The 21,169-nt window shown below is 35.0% G+C and overlaps 1 protein-coding gene across 2 annotated transcripts in view; it reads left to right on the top strand.

The window, feature by feature from the left end:
* The window catches only part of MACROD2 (mono-ADP ribosylhydrolase 2), a 2,391,823-nt gene that overhangs the window by 1,363,526 nt on the left and 1,007,128 nt on the right, over nucleotides 1-21,169 (top strand). For both annotated transcript variants that reach the window (XM_056121300.1, XM_056121301.1), the window contains exon 6: nucleotides 9,081-9,202. In XM_056121300.1, the coding sequence (XP_055977275.1) occupies nucleotides 9,081-9,202 (122 nt within the window). The remainder of the gene's footprint in view (nucleotides 1-9,080; nucleotides 9,203-21,169) is intronic.

A 21,169-nucleotide genomic window follows, 5' to 3' on the forward strand; every position in this document is an offset into this window, starting at 1 on the left:
TTTCCATTTAATATTGAAAAAGGTCGCTGTTCCTTCTAGCTTGAGGACCAGATAAGTGGCATCCATTTTGTACTGGAAAAGGAAATATTTGTATTTAATTCTTAGACTTGTTAAGCAAGATGTTTCAGTTTTTCAGTCCTCAAAGTATATTTTGGGCATCCCTCTTTCAAGGGTGTTTGTCAATATAATGTGTTTAATCGTAATTGGAAGTTATTTTCACTGTTTCAATCTTTCTTGAGTATATTGTTTGGTCTTCTAAGGACTACATAACATAACATTATGATATCATGCTAATATCTAATGTTAGAGATGCTTTTGTCTTGTTAGACATTAGAAATGTCCTCAAAACTATCACCAAAGATTCTATCACCTAGAAATGGCCCACCAAAACAAGAGCTTGCTGGTGTCTTGTAAGAGTTTTTAGGATAAAAAGAAAGTTTGGAAGAACTTCATGATCAATTAGTTTATCATTTCTGAGAGACAGGCAGAACTATAGATTCATATCCTAGATTACAAGAATAAAAGGCATAGTGTTCATTCTCATGGCACAGCAAATAGCCACTCTTGAAATATTTAGTGACATTTCCAGTTATTTTAATATTTTATCATTCTCTAATCACTTCTCCTAATCCCTGCTCATATTATTGATCTGATTCACATCGTAGAAATTTTCACATACTCACTTTTTAAAAAATCGAATAATCTGATTCTTAAAATATTCTTTCTCATTTTTTCCTCTAAATACAAGTTTCACTTCAGGAAATTTGATATACGGCCTGGTGCAAATGTGTATACCACAAGAATCAAACCCAAATTGGAATATATGTATAAATATGGGACAGTTGTAGCCCAGAACTCTCCTAAGAGTTCACTGGTCTCAAGAATTCAGAAATAAGTTAATGCTGGATTTAAAAGTATGGATAGCATCAGACTTTTAAACACTAGCTAATTTTGATGGAGTCGTAGTTTTGCTACATCCAAATGTCACTTATTTAAGAAATGAGACTAGTGATCCCATTCATTCTTTGAGAAGATGTGTGGAGTATTTGTTATTTTCTGATTTGAGAGCCAGAACCAATCTATAGAATAAAGCAAATTTATTCTAACATGGGCCATATGCAGATGAAAAAACAACATATTAAAATGCATTTATTTAATTATCCATACCAAAAATAAAGCATAGTTATTCCCCATCCCCAATTGAGAATTGTTTGGAAAGGATCTCATACCTTTTCCTAAGAGTGTGATGGTGCTAGCTTCGTTTATACTGTCTGTAGTGCAGATACTTGGAAATCTGATCAGAATTTGCTGAGTCTTTCTGGGAATAAATATAGTCTCAGTTCTATAAAAAATTATGTTGAATGATATGATCCTGTATAACTACATTCCATTGTTTTCCCAGTCTAGACAGTCCATTTTAATTCGTTGTTTTCTCTAATTTAATATTTGAATAGATAGACTATATTGGGCCAAGTTTTAATCATCTACTGAGTCACTAATTATCTATTAAGCAATTGTTCCCATAGAGTTCTTGGCTTTGTGGTAGACTCAAAGACAGATTCGTAACGTTCCTTCGGTGGAAGCATAGACACTCACTCTATTTGGAAATGTAAACACAGAATATCGCAAAATAGAAGCTCAAGTACTTGTTGATTACCTCCAACATCAGGAAATATTCTGCTTTATAGGGGAGCTCTGATGAAATCTCAGAAATGTTCATGTTAAGGTCCACAAAAAGAATTCAGCATAAGAAATATTGGAGATCAAAAGAGAATTCAGTATGGATCACATCATAAGGGAAGATAAATTCTCTTTAGGATTTCTGTACTGGAAAAAGTGTGCAGGAAGTAAAGATGGGGTGAGTTGACTCCAGGAAAAGTCTCGAGTCCCAAAGAACTCTTGTTTGATGTAACATAATAGAGCAGCTGCCTTATGTACTTGACACCTAATGCATTCTCAATAAACATGTACTGACTAAAGAACAGCATTAATGATTGACTCAATGACTGCTGATGAGTCTTTCTAATTCAGACTTGGTGGCAAGGGAATTGAAAAAGTCAGTCGAGGTCAAATAGGCATAGATTAAACTCATCAGCCCTCCTGTCCTTCCACCCATCCCACTGCCCTCTTCAGTTCTAACCACATTTAGCATTTGCAGCATTACTCTTGTAGAGGAGACAAGCATTATTTATTTTTACCCACTAAGTAAGATTTTTAATGTCTCCTTTTCTCAATAAAGTAGTGGTTTCGCATCTCTCTGCTAAAAGCTGTAAGTCCCTGCCATTCCTTGATCCAGAACAAAGACCTTATTATTATATTGCTTGAAAAAGTCATATTGTCTATCTGGACTTCCACCTCCTCTCACCCCTGCTATTGAAGCATCAGAAATGCCACGTATTTGACTCACTTCCTTCTAGGATGTATTATCTTTGGTTCCTTGCTAAAATGATGTGAAATGTTGGAATTTTGTAGATAATTTAGCTTCCCACAGTCTCTCTGAGACCCTTCTCTGTTGGAAATAACACTATTGTAATGCAGATGCCCTCAATACCCTGTGGAATTTCAAAGATTCTATAAATGGCTTACCACAGGATATCCATTTTATGGGAGTTTCAAACTGTATTATTGAAAATGAACCTTTATGTGCAGGGATCCAGTTGGAACAGGACAAACTGCTATTTAGAGGATATACTTTAACTGTCTTTGGCTAGAGACAAAATTTCCCTATTTTGGCAAAATAGGGAAAGCAAATAAAAATTAAAAATGAGGATCTTTTTCCTTTTTTAACAAATAGAAGACAACATTTTGACAGAATGTACTCTAGTAATAATTTTTAGCTTAAACCTCACAATTTAAACACAAGACTTTAAACTTTGAAGTCATTGAAGCAGGAAACATATTGACTGCACATGATGTCCAAAACCCTGTAACATTATCACTTCCTCATGTAAAAATAGTAGCAAACCTCAAACTGAGTTGATGTATTCATTCAAGCTTTGACAGTGCATTGTGTGCCTTTATCAGCTGCAACATGCAAATGTTGTTTAGCTACTCTGTAGTTAAGCTTAGACATAGACATCTTATTTAAAGGAGCACAGCATCAAACAGACTAAGAGAAGTAAACTAAAAATCCTTTGTAAAAGACAGTGAGAAAAAAAAGCAAAGCAAAAAACAAAAAAAAAAACAAGCTCAATTCACAGACTGAAAGAAAATGAACTAGAAAATAACATTGTAAATGTGCCAGTTTATTTCAAACCCATGCAAAGATGTGGTTGTCTGCCTGCAGTCATTCTTAACAGGGAAAGTTATCCATGATACAGCTGAAAAAATATATGAGAGAATAACCCAAAATTAGAAGCATGCCGCTGGCCTATAGTAGAAGTGCATTTTAACTGCTGTTTGCTGCAAACTCAAGAGGAACATCTTATGTACAATAGATTATTTCTGGAGATAGAATGGGGGGAAAACAGCTTTGAAAATATGTATATGAAAACATTGATCTATACGGGGAGAAAAGGCAGCAGTTATTTCACAATGCCATCAGGTGGTAATTCAATTTCCCCTGAACTGAACTTCAAGTATTCTGTTTCAGGTCATAGACTGGTGGCGGTTATCATATAAATTGGCCAGTGCTATTTATAATAGTACCTTCAGTGCTTGGTTTTATGACGGTGTCTTCCGGAAAGAAAATCAACTTAATTCTGTGCATTGGTCTTCTCTTTAAAATGCATGCGATTTGAATATGATTGGCAGGGCACAGCATCATTATGCAGTCTGTTAGATGGACCGATTATGCTTATGAATACAAGAATGAAGTGAATGAAAGCAATGCGTAATTGATTCTACACTTGGTCTGACTGTTCATTAACAGTTTGAATGTAACACAGTTACTTCTCAAATGGAAAACCAGGAGAGCAACCTATATATGGGCTCTCTCATTTGTTTTAAAATTCATTATGCAAATATTTTCACACAGAATGTGTTTGCTGCACTTGTTTTGCCACTGATAAGTCTGATTGAATCTTTGTAAATCATTCTAGTGCTTTCAGTATTTATTTGGCATTTCAATCACACATTTTTCAATTTACACTTTTGGAAATGAAAGCAGACTCTCCCCCACAACCCTTGCAAGAAAACCTTCTATCCCACCTTCCTTTTCTATAAAGTTCAGACTAATTTCCCAGGATAAAACGAGATGGGGAGCAAAAGGTGGTGGTTATAGCTTCAAAACAAAAGAGCTGATTTATAGACTGATTGATTTCAGAAATAGATGAGCAAAAACAGGTTCCATTTGTCTTGCTACACTTTAGTCTGATAAAGCACAAAAAGTCCTGCCATCTCATTTTCCATACCTCTTCAGGGGGTTGCATTTGAAATGTTGATTAAATGAACAAATTGCATTGCTATTTTCATGCCTTTCCTGAGTTGTGTGCAAAAAAAAGATTGAATACATGAAAGCTGCTTCTCACTTTCTGAACGTGGAGTTGAACATTTTAGGGTAATAACATCCCCCCCTTTTTTCTGATATAAAAATATACTGTGGATTCTATAACAATCATATCTGCTCTTTCATTTATCCATTAGTTCCTGTCAGATTATGAATGAGGAATAACAACAAAACAATTGCTGGACCAGGCAGTTCTTTCTAAAAGCTTCAGTTACACTGTAATCTCTAAATTAGCATCTATTTATAATTAATTCATATATTAATCTTGCATTACAATTTTTCTGTAGATTTCATTTTTAACTACCAATCCAATTATTAAGAAAACAGCTCCAAGAATCCCACAGTAGAGATGCATGGGTTTAGAAGTGCTCCAGTACTATGAGGGCCACTCCCTAGGGTGACAGCCAACAGTGTTCAGAGGTCCATGTGGTACTGGCAGTCTTGCTTAAGGCTTTACATGTGCTGCAGATGTGCTCTAGCACTAGAGCATGCCCACCCCATCTATGGTTTCTTGCTTATCCATCACAGCTTCTGAATCATTAAGCATGCAAACCATAACAAATCCCCAAGTATCTTCATTGTGTTCATTTTTAAACATGTCAATAAATTCTTTGTTGCTCCCATCATGAGGTGAAGTCCGTATATCTCTGTTTGAAGCAGATGAGATTGTTTGAAGGGTTTGTAACCAACAGGTTATAGTGGTAGTGACCCTATGTGACTCCCAAGACTTAGTTTAACACAAAGTAATGCGGCTTCTGACTCTAATGCACTGACTTCTGGGAACTTGAATTTTCAAGTGAGCCATGTGATTACTCTGGGACTGCCATGCTGTGAGGAAACCCAAGCAAAATACAGGGATATTTCTTGCAGCTTCATGAAGAGAGATATGACCTGTCCAAATCTTAGCGCTTATAGTTCCCTACTCTTTGACTGTCATCCACAAATATACTGAAAGATATGTCTTTCCTTTAATTAATATCATTATATATTATATATACATATATATATATATATATGTGTGTGTGTATTGAGTCACCATGTGTCCCTGGGTTAAACCACTCTTGGCCACAATGTATAATTCTTTTGTTTATAGACTGATTCTTGACAAACATGCATAAGATGAACTGCTTTAGAGAGCTGCGAAGAATCTTAGGTGCTATCTTATTTAAGTTATTCTAAATATTAAGAATCCTTATTCAAGTTGTTAATTGTTAAGTGTTAATTGTGTGTAATAAAATGGAACTATGTAGTACCAATAAAACCATAATGGCTATATGTAACCTACTTTTATGCAAATTTTGAACTTACTATTGTGAATTAAGGATACTCTGTGTTATTTTTTGAAATTGAATAAGGATTCTTAATACTCACAAAGCTTGAGAACTAAGTTTTATGTGTCCTTTGCTACCCAGACATCATTCAATACTTCTGTCATGTGTTAATCATTTGTTATATTAATAATATGATACAGAAACTACCTCTAAGAGCCTATATAGCAATTGGTACATTTTACAGTTAAGGAAATAAAGGCAGAAAACAATGAAAATGATGACTTTGGACATCCCTGTATTTGAGACAGAAGTTGGATTTAGAGAATGGGTCCCAGATTGGCTTATATAACAGAAATAAAGAGTTTTTGTTCTGAATGTTTTTCATGAACAATTACAATAATAGAGAAACTTTCTCCTCAGCCTCTCACATTGATTCACTCAGCTCTGTGCATCTGAACAGTCTTGTGCTGGTCAATAATAACACTTGACCTTGGATGCTGTAAATTTACTAGAGAGCAGAAGATAGAGAGATCAGTATTTTGATGTTAAGGAGGTTCATTTATTGGTTATTTTTCCTCAGACATTTAAATAAAGTGAAGAACTGGAGGAATACAAGGAATAATTTTTATGAATTTCATTTATGTAGGCAATGATTGATAAGAAGAAAGCACAAGAAAATTATTAATTTGGCACTATTTCCAGCATTAAATGCATCTCCTTTTTTAAAAAACCCATGTATGTTTATAAGCCCTTTCATAACTTTGCTCAACTAGATACATCTTTAATGACTTCAGATAGTAGAAACGTATTCTTCATTATCTTATCCTAAAAGTTAAAGCAACTAAGGTTAAATTCTGTGGTTCCTTTATGTTTTTGTGTTTGATGTAAAGAGACAATGGAGATGGAGGGCTAAGAAAACATGGGCTACACCTTCAACAATGGCAATGTGTATGCCAAAATTGTCCCCGAACAATGTATTCCACAGGTTAATTTTTGTAAGCAATTCCCTGAGGAACTCTTCAAAACATAAGATTTTTGTATTCATTCACTCTGGAAACAGAGTGTTCTATTTCCCCTTCAAGATTAATGTGTGTGTCTGTGTGTGTGTGTGTGTGTGTGTGTGAGAGAGAGAGAGAGAGAGAGAGAGAGAGAGAGAGAGAGAGAGAGAAACTAAATCCCCAGAAAAATCTTATGCTGAGAAAATTGGCTTGAATTGATTTCAACTGGTGGTTTGATTCCCAAATTATTATTGACCCTACCAACTTGATTTAAATTGATATTGTTCAAATCCATTGTGGGCTTGGGAAATGCTGCCCTGTACATTCCTTTGTTTTTACTCAATAACTTTTCTTTTTATATTCTATGACTTAGTTGGACACAAACAGCAAGTACTTACAAAAGGGGAAACTATATAGCATCAAGTATAATTATACTTCTTGAAAGCATTTCTTTTAAAAGAAAAATATGTTAAATATTCATCTAAAGTCTACTAACGTGTGAAAGACTTCATTGCTTCAATACATGCAGCACTTATTTTATCCTATTATTATTACATATATAAATGCACTTGGTACATACAACCAAATCTCATTTTTCACTTTCTTTATACATTTTAGTGGTTTTCACATTAAAATCAGGTTTACTTATTCCATATCTGCTTGAATTCATTGGGATGGTTTTCTACCTATTTTGATCACAATAATACTGTTAATCAGACAAGGAAACCCTTATCAATTTCAAAACCACAATTAAAATTTGAAACCAACATTATTAGATGTTTTGAACATGAAACAATATTCTTTACATTTTCAGGGAGTCAACAAGACTTTTTCTCTATTCTATTTTCTGCTATTGAAATCTTACATAAAATTTAATACATGCAATTGTATATGCAATTTTATACTCTAATGTTTGTAATGTATTGTTATTCATTTATCTTTAAAAAATTACTGAAGTGGTACAATTTAGAAAAATAATTCAATAATTACTATTCCAATAATATAAGATCATATTATTTTTTATTAGGCTGGAGCGATAGCACAGCGGGTAGGGCGTTCGCCTTACAAGCGGCCAACATGGCCGACCCGAGTTCGATTCCTCCGCCCCTCTCGGAGAGCCCGGCAAGCTACCGAGAGTATTCAATATGCCAGACACAGTAACAACAAAGTCTCCAATGGAGACATTACTGGGCCCGCTCGAGCAAATCGACGATCAACGGGAGGGCCTTTACCTTACCTTACCTTATTTTTTATTAAAAGTTGATTAGTTGTATTAATGAAATGGGCAAATATTTCAAATTAATTGATAACACTACAATGCAGGAGTTATAAAGCATTTTCAAGTAATTAGATTTAAGGATTTTATATTATAATACTTTTTTACTCTAAAGCAGAGTTATCCTATTTAATTGTGTTTATATATTTTAAAAAGTATATGTGAGGGGTTGGAGCAATAGCATAGCGGGTAGGGAGTTTGCGTTGCACGCAGCCAACATGGCCGACACGGGTTTGATTCCCAGCATCCCATATGTTCCCCTGAGCACTGCCAGGAGGAATTTCTGAGTGCATGAGCCAGGAGTAAGCCATGAGCATCGCCAGGTGTGACCCAAAAAGAAAAAAAAAATGTATATGTGAATATAAATGTCAGAATCATTGGTTTTATATGTCAAAAAATAAAATGTTGTGTTTTCAATCATAGATGTTCAAAGGTGTATATTGTTTTATATGTTTTAATATGGTAAAAAGAAATAGAAGCTAAGTAGTTAGTTGGGAGTTTTATTCCTAAATTATGTAGTGAACGTGAAAATCAGAAGGCTGTAGTTCCAGGATGGTAGGGATATTTTAAAATTATTCCTTTTAGAGTTATTACTGGTTGTTATAAATTCTCTTGGCATATTTTCAGAAATGTGTCATTTTTATTGTCTAAAATGTCGGAAACTATTGTCTTATTTATGAGTTAAGTGTATGTTGCATTGGTTTTTCCTTCCCATTTCAATTCAGATTGCTCATTTGTGGGCAATTCTTTTTTCACTTTACTCCCTAATAAGGATTTGTCTTTTGCCAAGGTGCCAATTATCCACATTGCTTTATTATAATGTGTTATACTGTGATCTGACCAATAAGAACAGAATAATTTGCTGGTAGGGGATTGCTTTCTACACTTATCACTTTTTTGGGAAATAGCGTTCTTTAGGAAGCGAGACTCTCTAAAATCTTTTACTAGAGAAATATTTGCATCATCAATATTTTTTAGCTTGCTTGTCTTCAAGCTCCAATACAAATAACCTGAAATAAATAAAGTGCCAATTATGTGAACAGTGAAAAATACCTTGCTTATTCTATTCTTTTCTTTTGCAATTGCAGATGTCATTCATACTGTAGGGCCAATAGCCAGAGGACATATAAATGGTTCCCACAAGGAAGACCTTGCAAATTGCTATAAATCATCCCTGAAGCTGGTAAAAGAATATAACCTTCGTTCTGTTGTAAGTACTTTCATCTTCCTTTTCCAGTCTTTACAGTTTGGAAAATGATTTTGTTTGAAATGAGTTCAAAAACTTCTCAAAGTTGGGAAAACTAAATTTAGGGATTATAGTAATTAACAATTTGTTACTGTTTATCATACCTCCACACTTCTTTATCATGAATATGTACTTAATTTGGTGATTTAAAATGATGATTCCAAAACTGAAACTATCCCACCCACTTTCTTCTCTAATTTATCATTTTATTCTAAAGATAATAAAATGGTGGTAGTGGTCAACAAACTTGAAGAAGGAAAATGGCGAGTTCTTTAAGTTTACTGTAATTCTGCATATTTAATTACGTGTCAATCATATCTGCATGTTTAAGGCTTAGTTTAACTTTACTAGATATGAACATGCATATGTAAAAACATAGCTTCTGAAATTACTCATCAGCAGAAACTTTTTGTGTGTTATCTTGAAAACTGTTATTCTTTTAAACTTATTTATTTATTCTTCTAAACTATTGCTCTGGTTGGGTCTAACACATCACTTCTAAGTTTTGTCAATTTATACACAGAGTTCAGAAAATGTGGATCTAATGTATTTCTTTACCAGTAAGTTAAGATGAAAGGAAGTCTCTTTTAGCTGAATTTGGAGATGTTTATTCACCTGGTTTTCTTTTGTAACATACTCTATATTTATTATATGTCCATTACCGCCAGAGAATAGAATTATGAGAGAAAGGAGAGTATAAATACACAATAATAATTTAATTTAAGCAAAATCCCTTGAGCCCTTTCAAATAGATTGTAGTATTTGCTAAAATTGAGGGCCAGGAAGTTAGTTAAACATGTGACTTCTTAGACTGAATGAAGAGTTAGACACAGTTAGACAACCCTGAGTGGTAGCTATGCATACTCATGAATGATTGCAAATATAGAATGCCTTTATCAAGGTACATTAGTGAGCATGTTTAAAATAAGAGTACTTTTTTCAGGTTCATTATAGATTATTTTAGTATTTGCATTATTTTAACAGTGCAGAAGTTTTCTTCGGTTTTTTAATTAAAAATAGTATTGCCTTTCAAATGAATCAATAAATTAGGCCCATTTCTGTCTTAGAGGAGAAAGCTGTAGTTCAAACAGAATAGACTAAAACAACCCTACTAAATAAACCACTTGGCTATTTTTTACCTTTGCTAGATTATCAGAAAAATCAAGACAGGTGTGCACATTGAGGAAATAATTAAAATTTTTTCAATGTGGCTTATTGATTTTAAAAGGCAAAGGAACTGAAATTCTTGGAAAAAAATAGATACACATAGAAATTTTCAGATTAGGAAATATTGATTTTGAAACCTGAAAGGGATTTACTAATGAATTCATTGGCATTTCTAATATTTTAAAAGATTGGAAAGGGAATCTGCCTAACTATGATGATCTTAAAACTAATCATTTTTAATGCACTACTTGCTATGATAGCTAAGGAATGGAACAGTTGTGGACAAAGTTAACTTTTATCATATGACCTGCTACTGAACCACAGCAATATTCTAGTCACAATGGAGTGGGAATAGACCTTAACATCTTTGATAATGATTTTGAAGGGTTAATTACATGGTACATAGATAATATTAGCAGGTGGTGCTAAACTGAACTCATTCCAATAGTAGTAAATATAAATGGAGATTGAAAATATCAGTGAAATGTGAAGCAAAATGTCGAGCTAAATTAATCACTATATTCTTGCATGGTTGACTGAAATTGTCATCCAATGCCTTGTATTTAATTTACAAAAATTGAACTTCATTTATTTTCTATTCTCTCTCTCTCTTTTTCCTTCCCTTCTTTTCCCTTCTTGCATTGAAGAAGTTTGGGGATTTTCTATTTTATATAAAATGCCATGCTATTTACCATCATTAAATTAATAATAATGATGTCATAAAATTCTCAAACTATGAGGGTAAATGGAAAACATTCTTAGATATGTTATTATTTGTAGATAAGTAGTTTTGTAGTGTAATCTTGTGCTTTCAGATTTATCACAACAAATGGAAAAGATGGTTGATACTAAAAGCTTAATTTTTATAAGGAACAATTTAAAGTCATTTTTATGCTTAATGTTTTTGTCAACCACTTTTCCAGACTGTGTTAATGTGGCTCTGCCAGTTACTCTTGGTCATAGATATTACCTTTTCATACAAAAAATCAGTAAATTGATTGTTATTTTCTCAGACTTCACTAAGTCATGAGATTATTACCGTTCTTAGGTGTAAGTGTAAGATACTGCTAAACAAATGCAATTTTTAAAAAGCTAATTTGCAACATCATTGCATGTGTAAATATTTTCCTATGTTAAAAGTTGGGAAAATTGAAAAATTCTGCTTGATATCTATTTTAATAATGAGATCTTTTATCATCATATCTAATATTCTAAAATAATATTTCTTATATTACATTTGTCTCTTGGGCCACATTGCAGTTCTTGGGTCTTACCTTTGACTTTGTTCTCAAAGGTCACTCCTGATAGTGTTCAGGGACCATATTAAAATATTAAAAAAAACATTATTCAGTATTATATTTATTTCATAAATTAAAAGGATCAATAACATTAGTATATTAATATAATCTTATTATATTACTACTATTAGTAATTAACATATTACTAACATACTAATTCAATAGCACAGAACTTTCTAGCAGATTATTATTCAGGTGATAAATTGAGTAGAATTAAACTATGCTAATTCCATTACCACAGATAACTTTCTTACATTTGTAGTTTAATGTTTACATATTGAAATACTATTAAATTATCATGGTTTACTCTACTATGGTTGAACTCTAGTATGGGTTCCTTGACAATAATGCTACCAAATGCTAATAAAATGAGTAAGGAATATATTGTTTATATGATATGTAAGTGTCATCTAAGGAAACATGCCAAATCCTACAATGAAATACATTCTTTAATTGGTTAAGATGTGTTGCAACTGGGGCTAGAGCGATAGCACAGCGGTAGGACATTTGCCTTGCACGCAGCCAACATGGCCGACCCGAGTTCGATTCCTCCGCCCCTCTTGGAGAGCCCGGCAAGCTACCGAGAGTATCTCGCCTGCACGGCAGAGCCTGGCAAGCTGCCTGTGACGTATTCGATATGCCAAACACAGTAACAACAAAGTCTCCAATGGAGACGTTACTGTGCCCGCTCGAGCAAATCGATGAACAACGGGAGAATAGTGACAGTGACAGTGTTGCAACTACAAATGATCCGCGAATCTCAGTGACCAAAAGTCAGAAATTGTAGTTTGTTGATGTTCCAATATCTAGTAATTAACTAGTATCTGAAACTGATGGTCTTTTGCAGCCTAAAAAGAGACTTGAGATTCCAGAGTGGGTAAGGCACTCCCCTTGCACCTTGCCAACCCAGGTTCATACTGAGCACCACATTTGGTCCTCCAAATACCACAGAGTGATTTATGAGCCTAGAGCCAGGAATAAGCCCCAAGCACTTTTGGGTGTGCCCTTGTCCCTCTACCTCCCTGGGCTAGGGAGGTGGGGTGGAGGGCGGGAGAGGAGAGGAAAGCCAGACTAAAAAGTTAAATATGGACATACAAAAGTTCTGGAGATATCTTCTTTTCTCTAATTTCTCCAGAGATGCATGTCCTCCGAAGTTTTATTCTGGAGGTAAAACAAATTGTATGGTATTACTTTTTCAATTTATTTCACATTAGTAGTATTTACTACATAAAAATTCATTTTAAAGTATCATCTAATACTTGGAAAACATACTGATTAACTGCAAACACACATTTTGTCTTCCTAACTACCCCAGACATAAAATGACAAGATCATCATGCCACTTTTATTCCTTGAAAATACTTTGAAGTTCTCTTATTTCTTCTAAATATTTTTATGACTGTCACTGTAGCACTGTCCTCCTATTGTTCATTGATTTGCTCAAGCAGGCAGCAGTATACTTTTTTACATCTCCATTGTGAGACTTGTTACTGTTTTTGGCATGTTGAATACATCACGGGTAACTTGCCAAGCTCTGCCATGCAGGTGGGATACTCTTGGTAATTTTGCAGGCTCTCTGAGAGGGGCAGAGGAATCGAATCTGGGTTGGTCGCATGCAAGGCAAACACCCTACCTGCTGTGCTATCGCTCCAGCACATATTTTTATGACAGTGTCTGCAATTTTGTAATTAATGAGTAATATATGATGATCAGACATAATTCTTTCTCTGCAATTTACCTTTTGAATGAAAATACACATGAGATTAGGATCTAATTAATTTCCTGATACCTTTATATCAGAAATGTAAAAAAGTATGTTTCTCTCTGGCAGCATGAATTAGAGAATGATGAAGTACCTGCATCACAAAAAAAAAGAAAGAAAATACTAAGCATCACAATCTGGAAAGGACATTTGGGAGTGTAATGGGAGGCTGTGAGGAACAGACAAAAAAAAAAACAGGATAGAAATAAGTTACATTTTCTTCCCAGTTTTTAAAAAAAGGAAGATTTTTTAAATTGAAAATTAAGTAAAGTTATAGTTACACATAACTATTTAAGAATAGTTATGTCTTAGAATGGCTGCACTCATTTGTGGAATATAAAATAACACAATGTGAGACACTCAACAACGTAGAGACAAGGGCCAGGAGAACACTCCACAGTTTGGAAGCCTATCTCGTCCTGGGGGAGAAGGCAATTGAGATAGAGAAGGGACCACTAAGTGAATGATGGTTGGAGGGATAGCTCAGGATGGGAGATGTATAATGAATGTAGATAAATACCAAACATTATGACCTCCCAGTATTTTGTATTGCAAACCATGATGCTCCAAAGTAGAGAGAGACAGTTACAAGTGCCTGCCACAGAGGCAAGGGATGAGGTGTGGTAGAGGTGGCAGGAAGGATGCTGAGGACATTGGTGGTGGAAAATGCACACTGGTGGAGGGATGGGTGATCATTGTATGACTGAAACTCATTGTATGAGTGTGTGTGTGTGTGCGTGTGTGCGTGTGTGTGTGCATGTGTGTTCCCCCAGAAGTAGAACCCAGGATTTCATGAAAGCTTTGTAACTATATCACTGTGATTCATTAAAATATAAAATTAAAATAAAAAGAATAGTCATGTCTATTCTTAAATAGTTATGTGTAACTGCAACTTAAGGTTACTGTTTACCAAATAGTAACTTAAGGTAACTATCGTGGAGTTGAATATATTGTGAATACAATTTGGCATTCAGAGTATATAATCTTCCTTTTATTAAACTAGGAGGAAAAAGGGACCTGAGCAATAGTACAGCAGGTAGAGTATTTCCTTGCCTGCAGCTGACAGGGTTCAATGCCAGGTATCCCATGTAGTCCCCCATATCTTGTCAGGAGTGATCTCTGAGCACATAGCTAGGAGCAATCTCTGAATATTGCTGGATATGGTCCCCCAAAAATACAAAAACAGAGTTGAGGAGAGACGATTTTCTTGCATTTCAGTTTTCTGTCTATTCTTCCAGTGCTTGAAATAGTGAGGAGGGAGTTTGATCCCTGGCATCCCATTGCATGATGACTGCAATTTTCTCTGTAGTCTCCCTGGTCTTCAAAGCAATGCCTGGCCAGAAGTCTGAGCGCCCTGGCCTCCCATTCTGTCTCCCTCATTCAGGGACACATATATTTTTGGAAATCATATCACAATGATTTATATCCTCAGCATTAGTTAAAAGGAAATTTTAAAAGTAAAGACAGAGATTCATAGTTTATTTTCTGGTGATGGGGGGTACAAACTCAAGGGGTGTGAGCCTCTTCTGACAATTCTTGTGGTCAGTGGTTGAATACAAGGGTTCTAGATTGCAGTGTTGCTTGGCTTCTCAGTACTAAGAATTGTTCAGGACTCTACTTGACTCTACTCCAGAGAACTTCAAGGTCATACCTGGGGCCTCTATGGCTATACCCAAGTGACGCTTGGGGGAGTTCGTAATCCCAGAAATTTCTTAATCTCTATACTATCTCTACAAACCCAGATTCATAACTTTCAGTTATATTAAGTTCAATGATACAATTTTCATTAACATAGTGATTCGTCAACTTTATAACCTTTGAGTCAGAATATGTTACTAGAACATAAATGTTTTTATTAAACCATATTTTATTTAGGCTAAACATAGTTTTCCCATAATGACTAGAGATGAATATGTGAATTTGGTAGGTTTCTATGATTAATGTGTGTATGTGTGTATGTGTGAATGTGTGTGTGTGCGTGTGTGCGTGTGTGTGTGCATGTGTGTGCCCCCAGAAGTAGAACCCAGGATTTCACAGATACAGTGTGTGCGCTCTACTGATGACGTACATATCTAGCCTCTCTTTTGTGTGATTATGAACAAACTAAAATTTGGATAGTTATTTTAAATGATGTATATGACTGTGCCTTCCTATAAATGTCGTGTTAGGTGTTTTATTACATGGAAAACATATAAAAGTTTACTGGCAGAAAATGCCCAATAATGACAGAAATCTCTCAAAGCTAAAATATGTTCCTTTCCTTCCCAGACCATAGGTTTTAAACAGCAGTAACTTTCAATGGAAGGGATGAAGGGCCTACAACATCTTCGGAGTTACCCCTAGGTTTTGTGGCAATAAGCAAGTTTGGAACTTTACATTTAGGAATTTTACATTGAATTGTTTCTCTGTAGAAGTTTTCATTTTTAGGTGTAGTCAAGTGAATCTTATTTTCGTATATAAGTTCCCTTTGGAGAGGGTTGCCATGGTAATGAGTTTTCAGTCTGAAATTCTTAAATGCTGGTTTTATTTCATTATCTAGGTTTCAACTGCAGGCCACATCAATCAATGCAGTCCTGTCTGCAACCTTAAAAAGTTGACCCTTTAAGTAGTTACCTTTGCTTTTCTGCTTAACGTGATATTATGGTTGCACATCCAGCTTTGCAGCTCAGAGACCCTCTTATGCCAACAATTTGATCTTTTTCTGTTTTCCTTTGGTCAAGAACTAGTCTTGCTTCTCAATTCATTTATAAGAATGATTAAAGTTTCCATGTCTTTCCTTGTTAGACTTTAACAGCTGTGTGACTAATGTTTAATAAGTAACAAGAACAAAAGTATTTTTACATTTGTGCTTCACTTTATAGTTTACAACAATGCATTTCTATATAATGTTTTATTTATTCATATTCTCTATTTGCCAAATTTTCTTTGATTTAGCCAAATAGGAAAAAGTTAAATCAATATTTTTTCTCTTTCTTTCTGTTCTCACCCTTTGTTATTCTAATTATACAGAGAAGTATAAAATCTGTCTGCAAAAATTTTCTTTATTGGGTTATTATTATTGAGAGTGGCAAGTGATAGGCAGCAGAGATGAGAAAGAGAAAAAAATTCAGTGATGGTGAATTTATAGGAAACTTATATGCCTAAAACCATATTTTTCTTATACTACAAAAAGAAAAAAGGACTTGAGGTAGAGATTAATCATTTGACCATGAAACATATAACATTATTAATAATCTATTTTGAATCTTTACTTTGTGCCAGATGCTGTACTAGTAATTTAATCTCACAAAAGTTTTGAGTTAAATAATGTAGTTTGTTCTATCATACATGAAGAATATGGGCCAGAAGGACAATAAGTAAATTGCCTATGGTTTTATCCCTAATAAAAAGTAGAGGTAATATCTAAACCAAGGGAATTTGAATCCAATGGTTCAAACAATTCTTCTATTCCTTTCTCCTTTCCTCTGCTACTTTATGTCTTTGTTTTCCTTTGAAGCTGCGTTTCTCAATGGTAATGCCTTAGAGGGGAAAATTTGTGAGTGGCTTTGAGGAATCATAACAATTGGAAAATTTAAATAGCATTTTTCCTGCAAGGCCCAGGGAACAACAAAATGTGAACTGCCCAACCGTACCTCCAGAAGCTTCCCCACCTCCCACATCTGTTAATATTTTGTTGAACAGTATACAAGTAAATAATTATTTATGGGGCTACAGAGATAGTACAGTGGGTAGGACACTTAACTAACATATATCCAATCTATGTTTGATTTCTCGCATTATATGTGGTCCCTAGAGAATGGCCAGGAGTGATCCCGGAATAAAGCCATCAACAAACTCTGAGCACTGCCAAACCAACCAACAGACCAAACAAAAATTCTAAGCATTTAGAGTTTCTAAGCAATAGGACATGTTGAAGTCAGATTTTTGCTCCTTTTTTATACAAAAAAATATGAAAATTAAAGGTGTGTGTTTAGTTTGTTCATAATTTTACCCAGACTCCCTGAGAAAATCTTGGCATTGCTGGCCATATCACTGTGTCAGTTGGTGATGTGTTCTGCCTGTTTTAGTCTGCATTTGTAACAGTTCTCTGCATTATGATTTTAAGCAGAGAAACCTCTGTCTGATTGCTTTATCATGTGCTATGTTTTATTATGTGTTGTATTAAGTATTATGTAAATCATACCTGAGTCTTTAAAGGAAATAGAATTTTACTATAATTCCATTTCCTGTCTCTTTCATCTTATACTCTTAGTTTGATATGCTTTTGTTTTGTTTTGTTTGTCACACCCTAGCCAAAATCCAGGCTTATTTCTGGTTCTGTGCTCAGGGATCCCTCCTAGCAGAGTTTAGAGAACTATATAGGATGTTGGGGATTGAACCCGGATCAGTAACATGTGATAGGTTCCCTACCCACTTTGCTATCCTTTGGCTCTTTAAATGGTTTTTAAAGATTGGTATGTTGTCTTAGTTTCAGTTCCCTTGGAAGCAGATGCCGAGATAAGAAAAGTGCTTTATTTGAGACTGTGACAAGGAACACTGGCCAAAGGAGTGAAGAAGATAGGCAAAGGAAGTAAACCAAAGATCACTGTTTATCATGCAGGATTTTACTAGATGCAACTGAAACTCAATCCTGATATTTATATCATTAAGATCTCATAGAAACCAGCCTGGGAATTCTCCTACTGCAAGGAGAGGGAAACTACACTGATTGGTTTCAATTTCTCTCTGAGCTTTGCTGATGATTTCTTTGGAAGCTCTCATGCTTCAGCATTTCTCATTTGCCTGTTGCCTAGTGACTGCCTTTTGGGGTCCAATAGCAATGTGAACGGGACTTTCTCATATCTACATGCAATTCTGAGGTGTCAGGAGGGTATCTAAGAATTCCACTCAGTCCTGACAGTATCTACTGAAAGGTGGCTTCAGATTTTATAGGTTAAGGACTCAGTAGAGCAGAACTGCCTCCTCCATCTCCCAAATTCAGACAAAATCTTGGTGTCTGACAGACTGGCTACATATTAAAGGTTCCCATGACCCCTTTCCTTGGGCTTTATTTTCTATAGAGCTCGCTGAACTCAGGAAATTTGTTCATCCATTAGGTTACAAATTTATTATAAAGGTGGAATGGAAGAGATGTATAAGAGAGACAGTGGGGAAAATGGGTGTATAATTATCACTTTCTTGAGTATTTGTATTCTTCCCAATTTCTGCATGTTCACTCACAGAAGCCTCCAGTGCCCTTGAGTCTTTGTTTTTATTTTGTGTTTTTGTTTTGTTTTGTTTTGGTGGGGCGTTGAGCGAGAGACACACCTCAGACTCACATCAAACTTAGGCCTCCTGCATGCAAAGCATGCACTCCAGTCCACTGGGCAATTTCTTCATCCCCTTCTGAGTTTATTCAGTGACTATTACATCGGCATGAATGATGAATTAATCTCTAGGCCATTTCCCCACCCCAGTGGTCTAGGATGAAACTAGGACTTTCAGTCCAATAATCACCTGGTTCACTCTACTACTAGGCTTTAAAATAGTCACCTCATTAATATAACAAGGATATCTTTGTCACATTCAGAAACTTAATGGTTTGGGAGAACATTCAGTTTAGAACTGTGGAACAGTTACGAGAAATAGACATTTGGCTATTTGAATGGCCATTCAGACAACGAATTTTTTATGTAATCATAACAATATCTTAGCCAGGCTTAAAGAATGCCTTCAGGCAGACATATCAAGAGTTTTTTCACTAAAATAAATCAAAGGTGTTTGCTGCAGGGTGGGCATGTACTGGAATCATCTAGAGAGAAGAGGTGAGGTACTTGACAACTTGTACAAAATGTTTGAGTGCATTGTTACTACAATAAATGTCATTCCAGAGATAAAATGCAGCAGGTAAAGTGCTTGCCTTGTACCCAATCTTACCTGGATTCAGTCCCTGGTACTGTCAAGGGTAATCCCTTAGCACAATCAGAAGTAAGTCCTGAACACACCTGTGTGTGACCCAAAAAGAAAGAAACAAAAATACCCTCAATATCATTCCACCATATTCAAGAGAGCTTTGCAAAACATTTGTTATAAAGAGAAAATATTGGGTATCAACCTATTAGAAACATTGGTGTAAATGAAATAGAATTTTTGGTTAGGAGTAAAGTATACAAGTGTGCTATATACAGAGATTTTCATGCTTGAACTCGGGCACCCAAATTCTATTTTTCTAGTATAATGTAGATGTCATAATTATGGTAATTAATGTGATTAGTGTTATATCCTATGTAATGCATGAAGTTATAAAGTTAAATGTAATGTTTAGTTAGTGGATAAATACTGTCATAATATTATGTCACCTTGGTTAAAATTTTCTCACTATTTCATAATAGTAACATCTCATAACACGTATTTGGCATACAAAAAAAAATACACTTCCAGGGTTGGCTATACAGAAAATTGTTCATCAATTACATGGTAGGGATGACCAATTTCATTGGAAATTGTCTTTGATTTTATTACAATATAGATTCTTTCAAATTATGTCTTTTATTAGGAAATATATTATTTAATGGGCTGGAGTGATAGCGCAGCAGGTAGGGCGTTTGCCTTGCAAGCAGTCAACATGGCCAACCTGAGTTCGATTCCTCTACCCCTCTTGGAGAGCCTGGCAAGCTACCAAGAGTATCTCGCCCATGCTGCAAAGCCTGGCAAGCTACCTGTGACCTATTCGATATGCCAAACACAGTAACAAGTGTCACAATGGAGACATTACTGGGCCTTCTCAAGTAAATTGATGAACAACGGGAGGACAATGACAGTGACAGATTATATAATAGTTTCCTAAAAAAAAGAAATTTACATTCTGATCAGTTCTTTCTGAAAGAGTGTCAAAAAATGTTTACCTCATTCCTCAAGTTTTTGATTTTTTTAATTTAATGTGCAATCTACAGATCTAAATCAGTTATGATATTAAGGAAAATTTATCTTAAATGAAAATCTAAAACACCTTACTTTTTCCAAATTTGTCAATTCTATTTTTGGGTCTTTTATCAGATTGGGAAACACTTCCAGGAAAATTATTACTGGTTTCTATAACAGTATCTGTCAGAGGAAATTCTGTTCTAGCACACTGTCAAATCAAGTACATTATGTTGAATTTCGCATAGAAACAGTAAACAGAGTTGCAATGAAAGCTTTTAGATGCAAATATTATATCACAGCATCGTGACAAAATAGTCCATTTAAAACATGGACCACAGACTTACAAGTCTGCTATTAGGTTTGAACAACAGCAATTTTGGCATACATCTAGAGGGTTAATAGTCTAGAGCAAATTTAGTGATTTTAAACTGTGCATATTTTCTTAGAAATGTTCAGATATGTTCTTTTTTAGAAGAGTAATTTCAATGAATAGGATTTAAGCTATTCCGAAACTGTCTAATTGAGAAAATAAAAAGAGAAAACACAAAATGAATAAAATTTAAAAATAAAAATAAGCCTGTCAATATCAAGAAAGCTTTCTAGTCACGGTCACGGTCCTCCCATTGTTCATCGATTTGCTCGAGTGGGCCCAGTAACGTCTCCATCATGAGACATATTGTTACTGTGTTTGGCATATCGAATACGTCACGGGTAGCTTGCCAGGCTCTGCCATCCTGGCGAGATACTCTCGGTAGCCTGCCGGGCTCTCTGAGAGGAGCGGAGGAATCGAACTCGGGTCGG

The sequence above is a fragment of the Sorex fumeus genome, unplaced genomic scaffold (genome assembly GCF_029834395.1).
Source record: "Sorex fumeus unplaced genomic scaffold, SorFum_2.1 ptg000044l, whole genome shotgun sequence".
NCBI classification, from domain to species: domain Eukaryota; kingdom Metazoa; phylum Chordata; class Mammalia; order Eulipotyphla; family Soricidae; genus Sorex; species Sorex fumeus.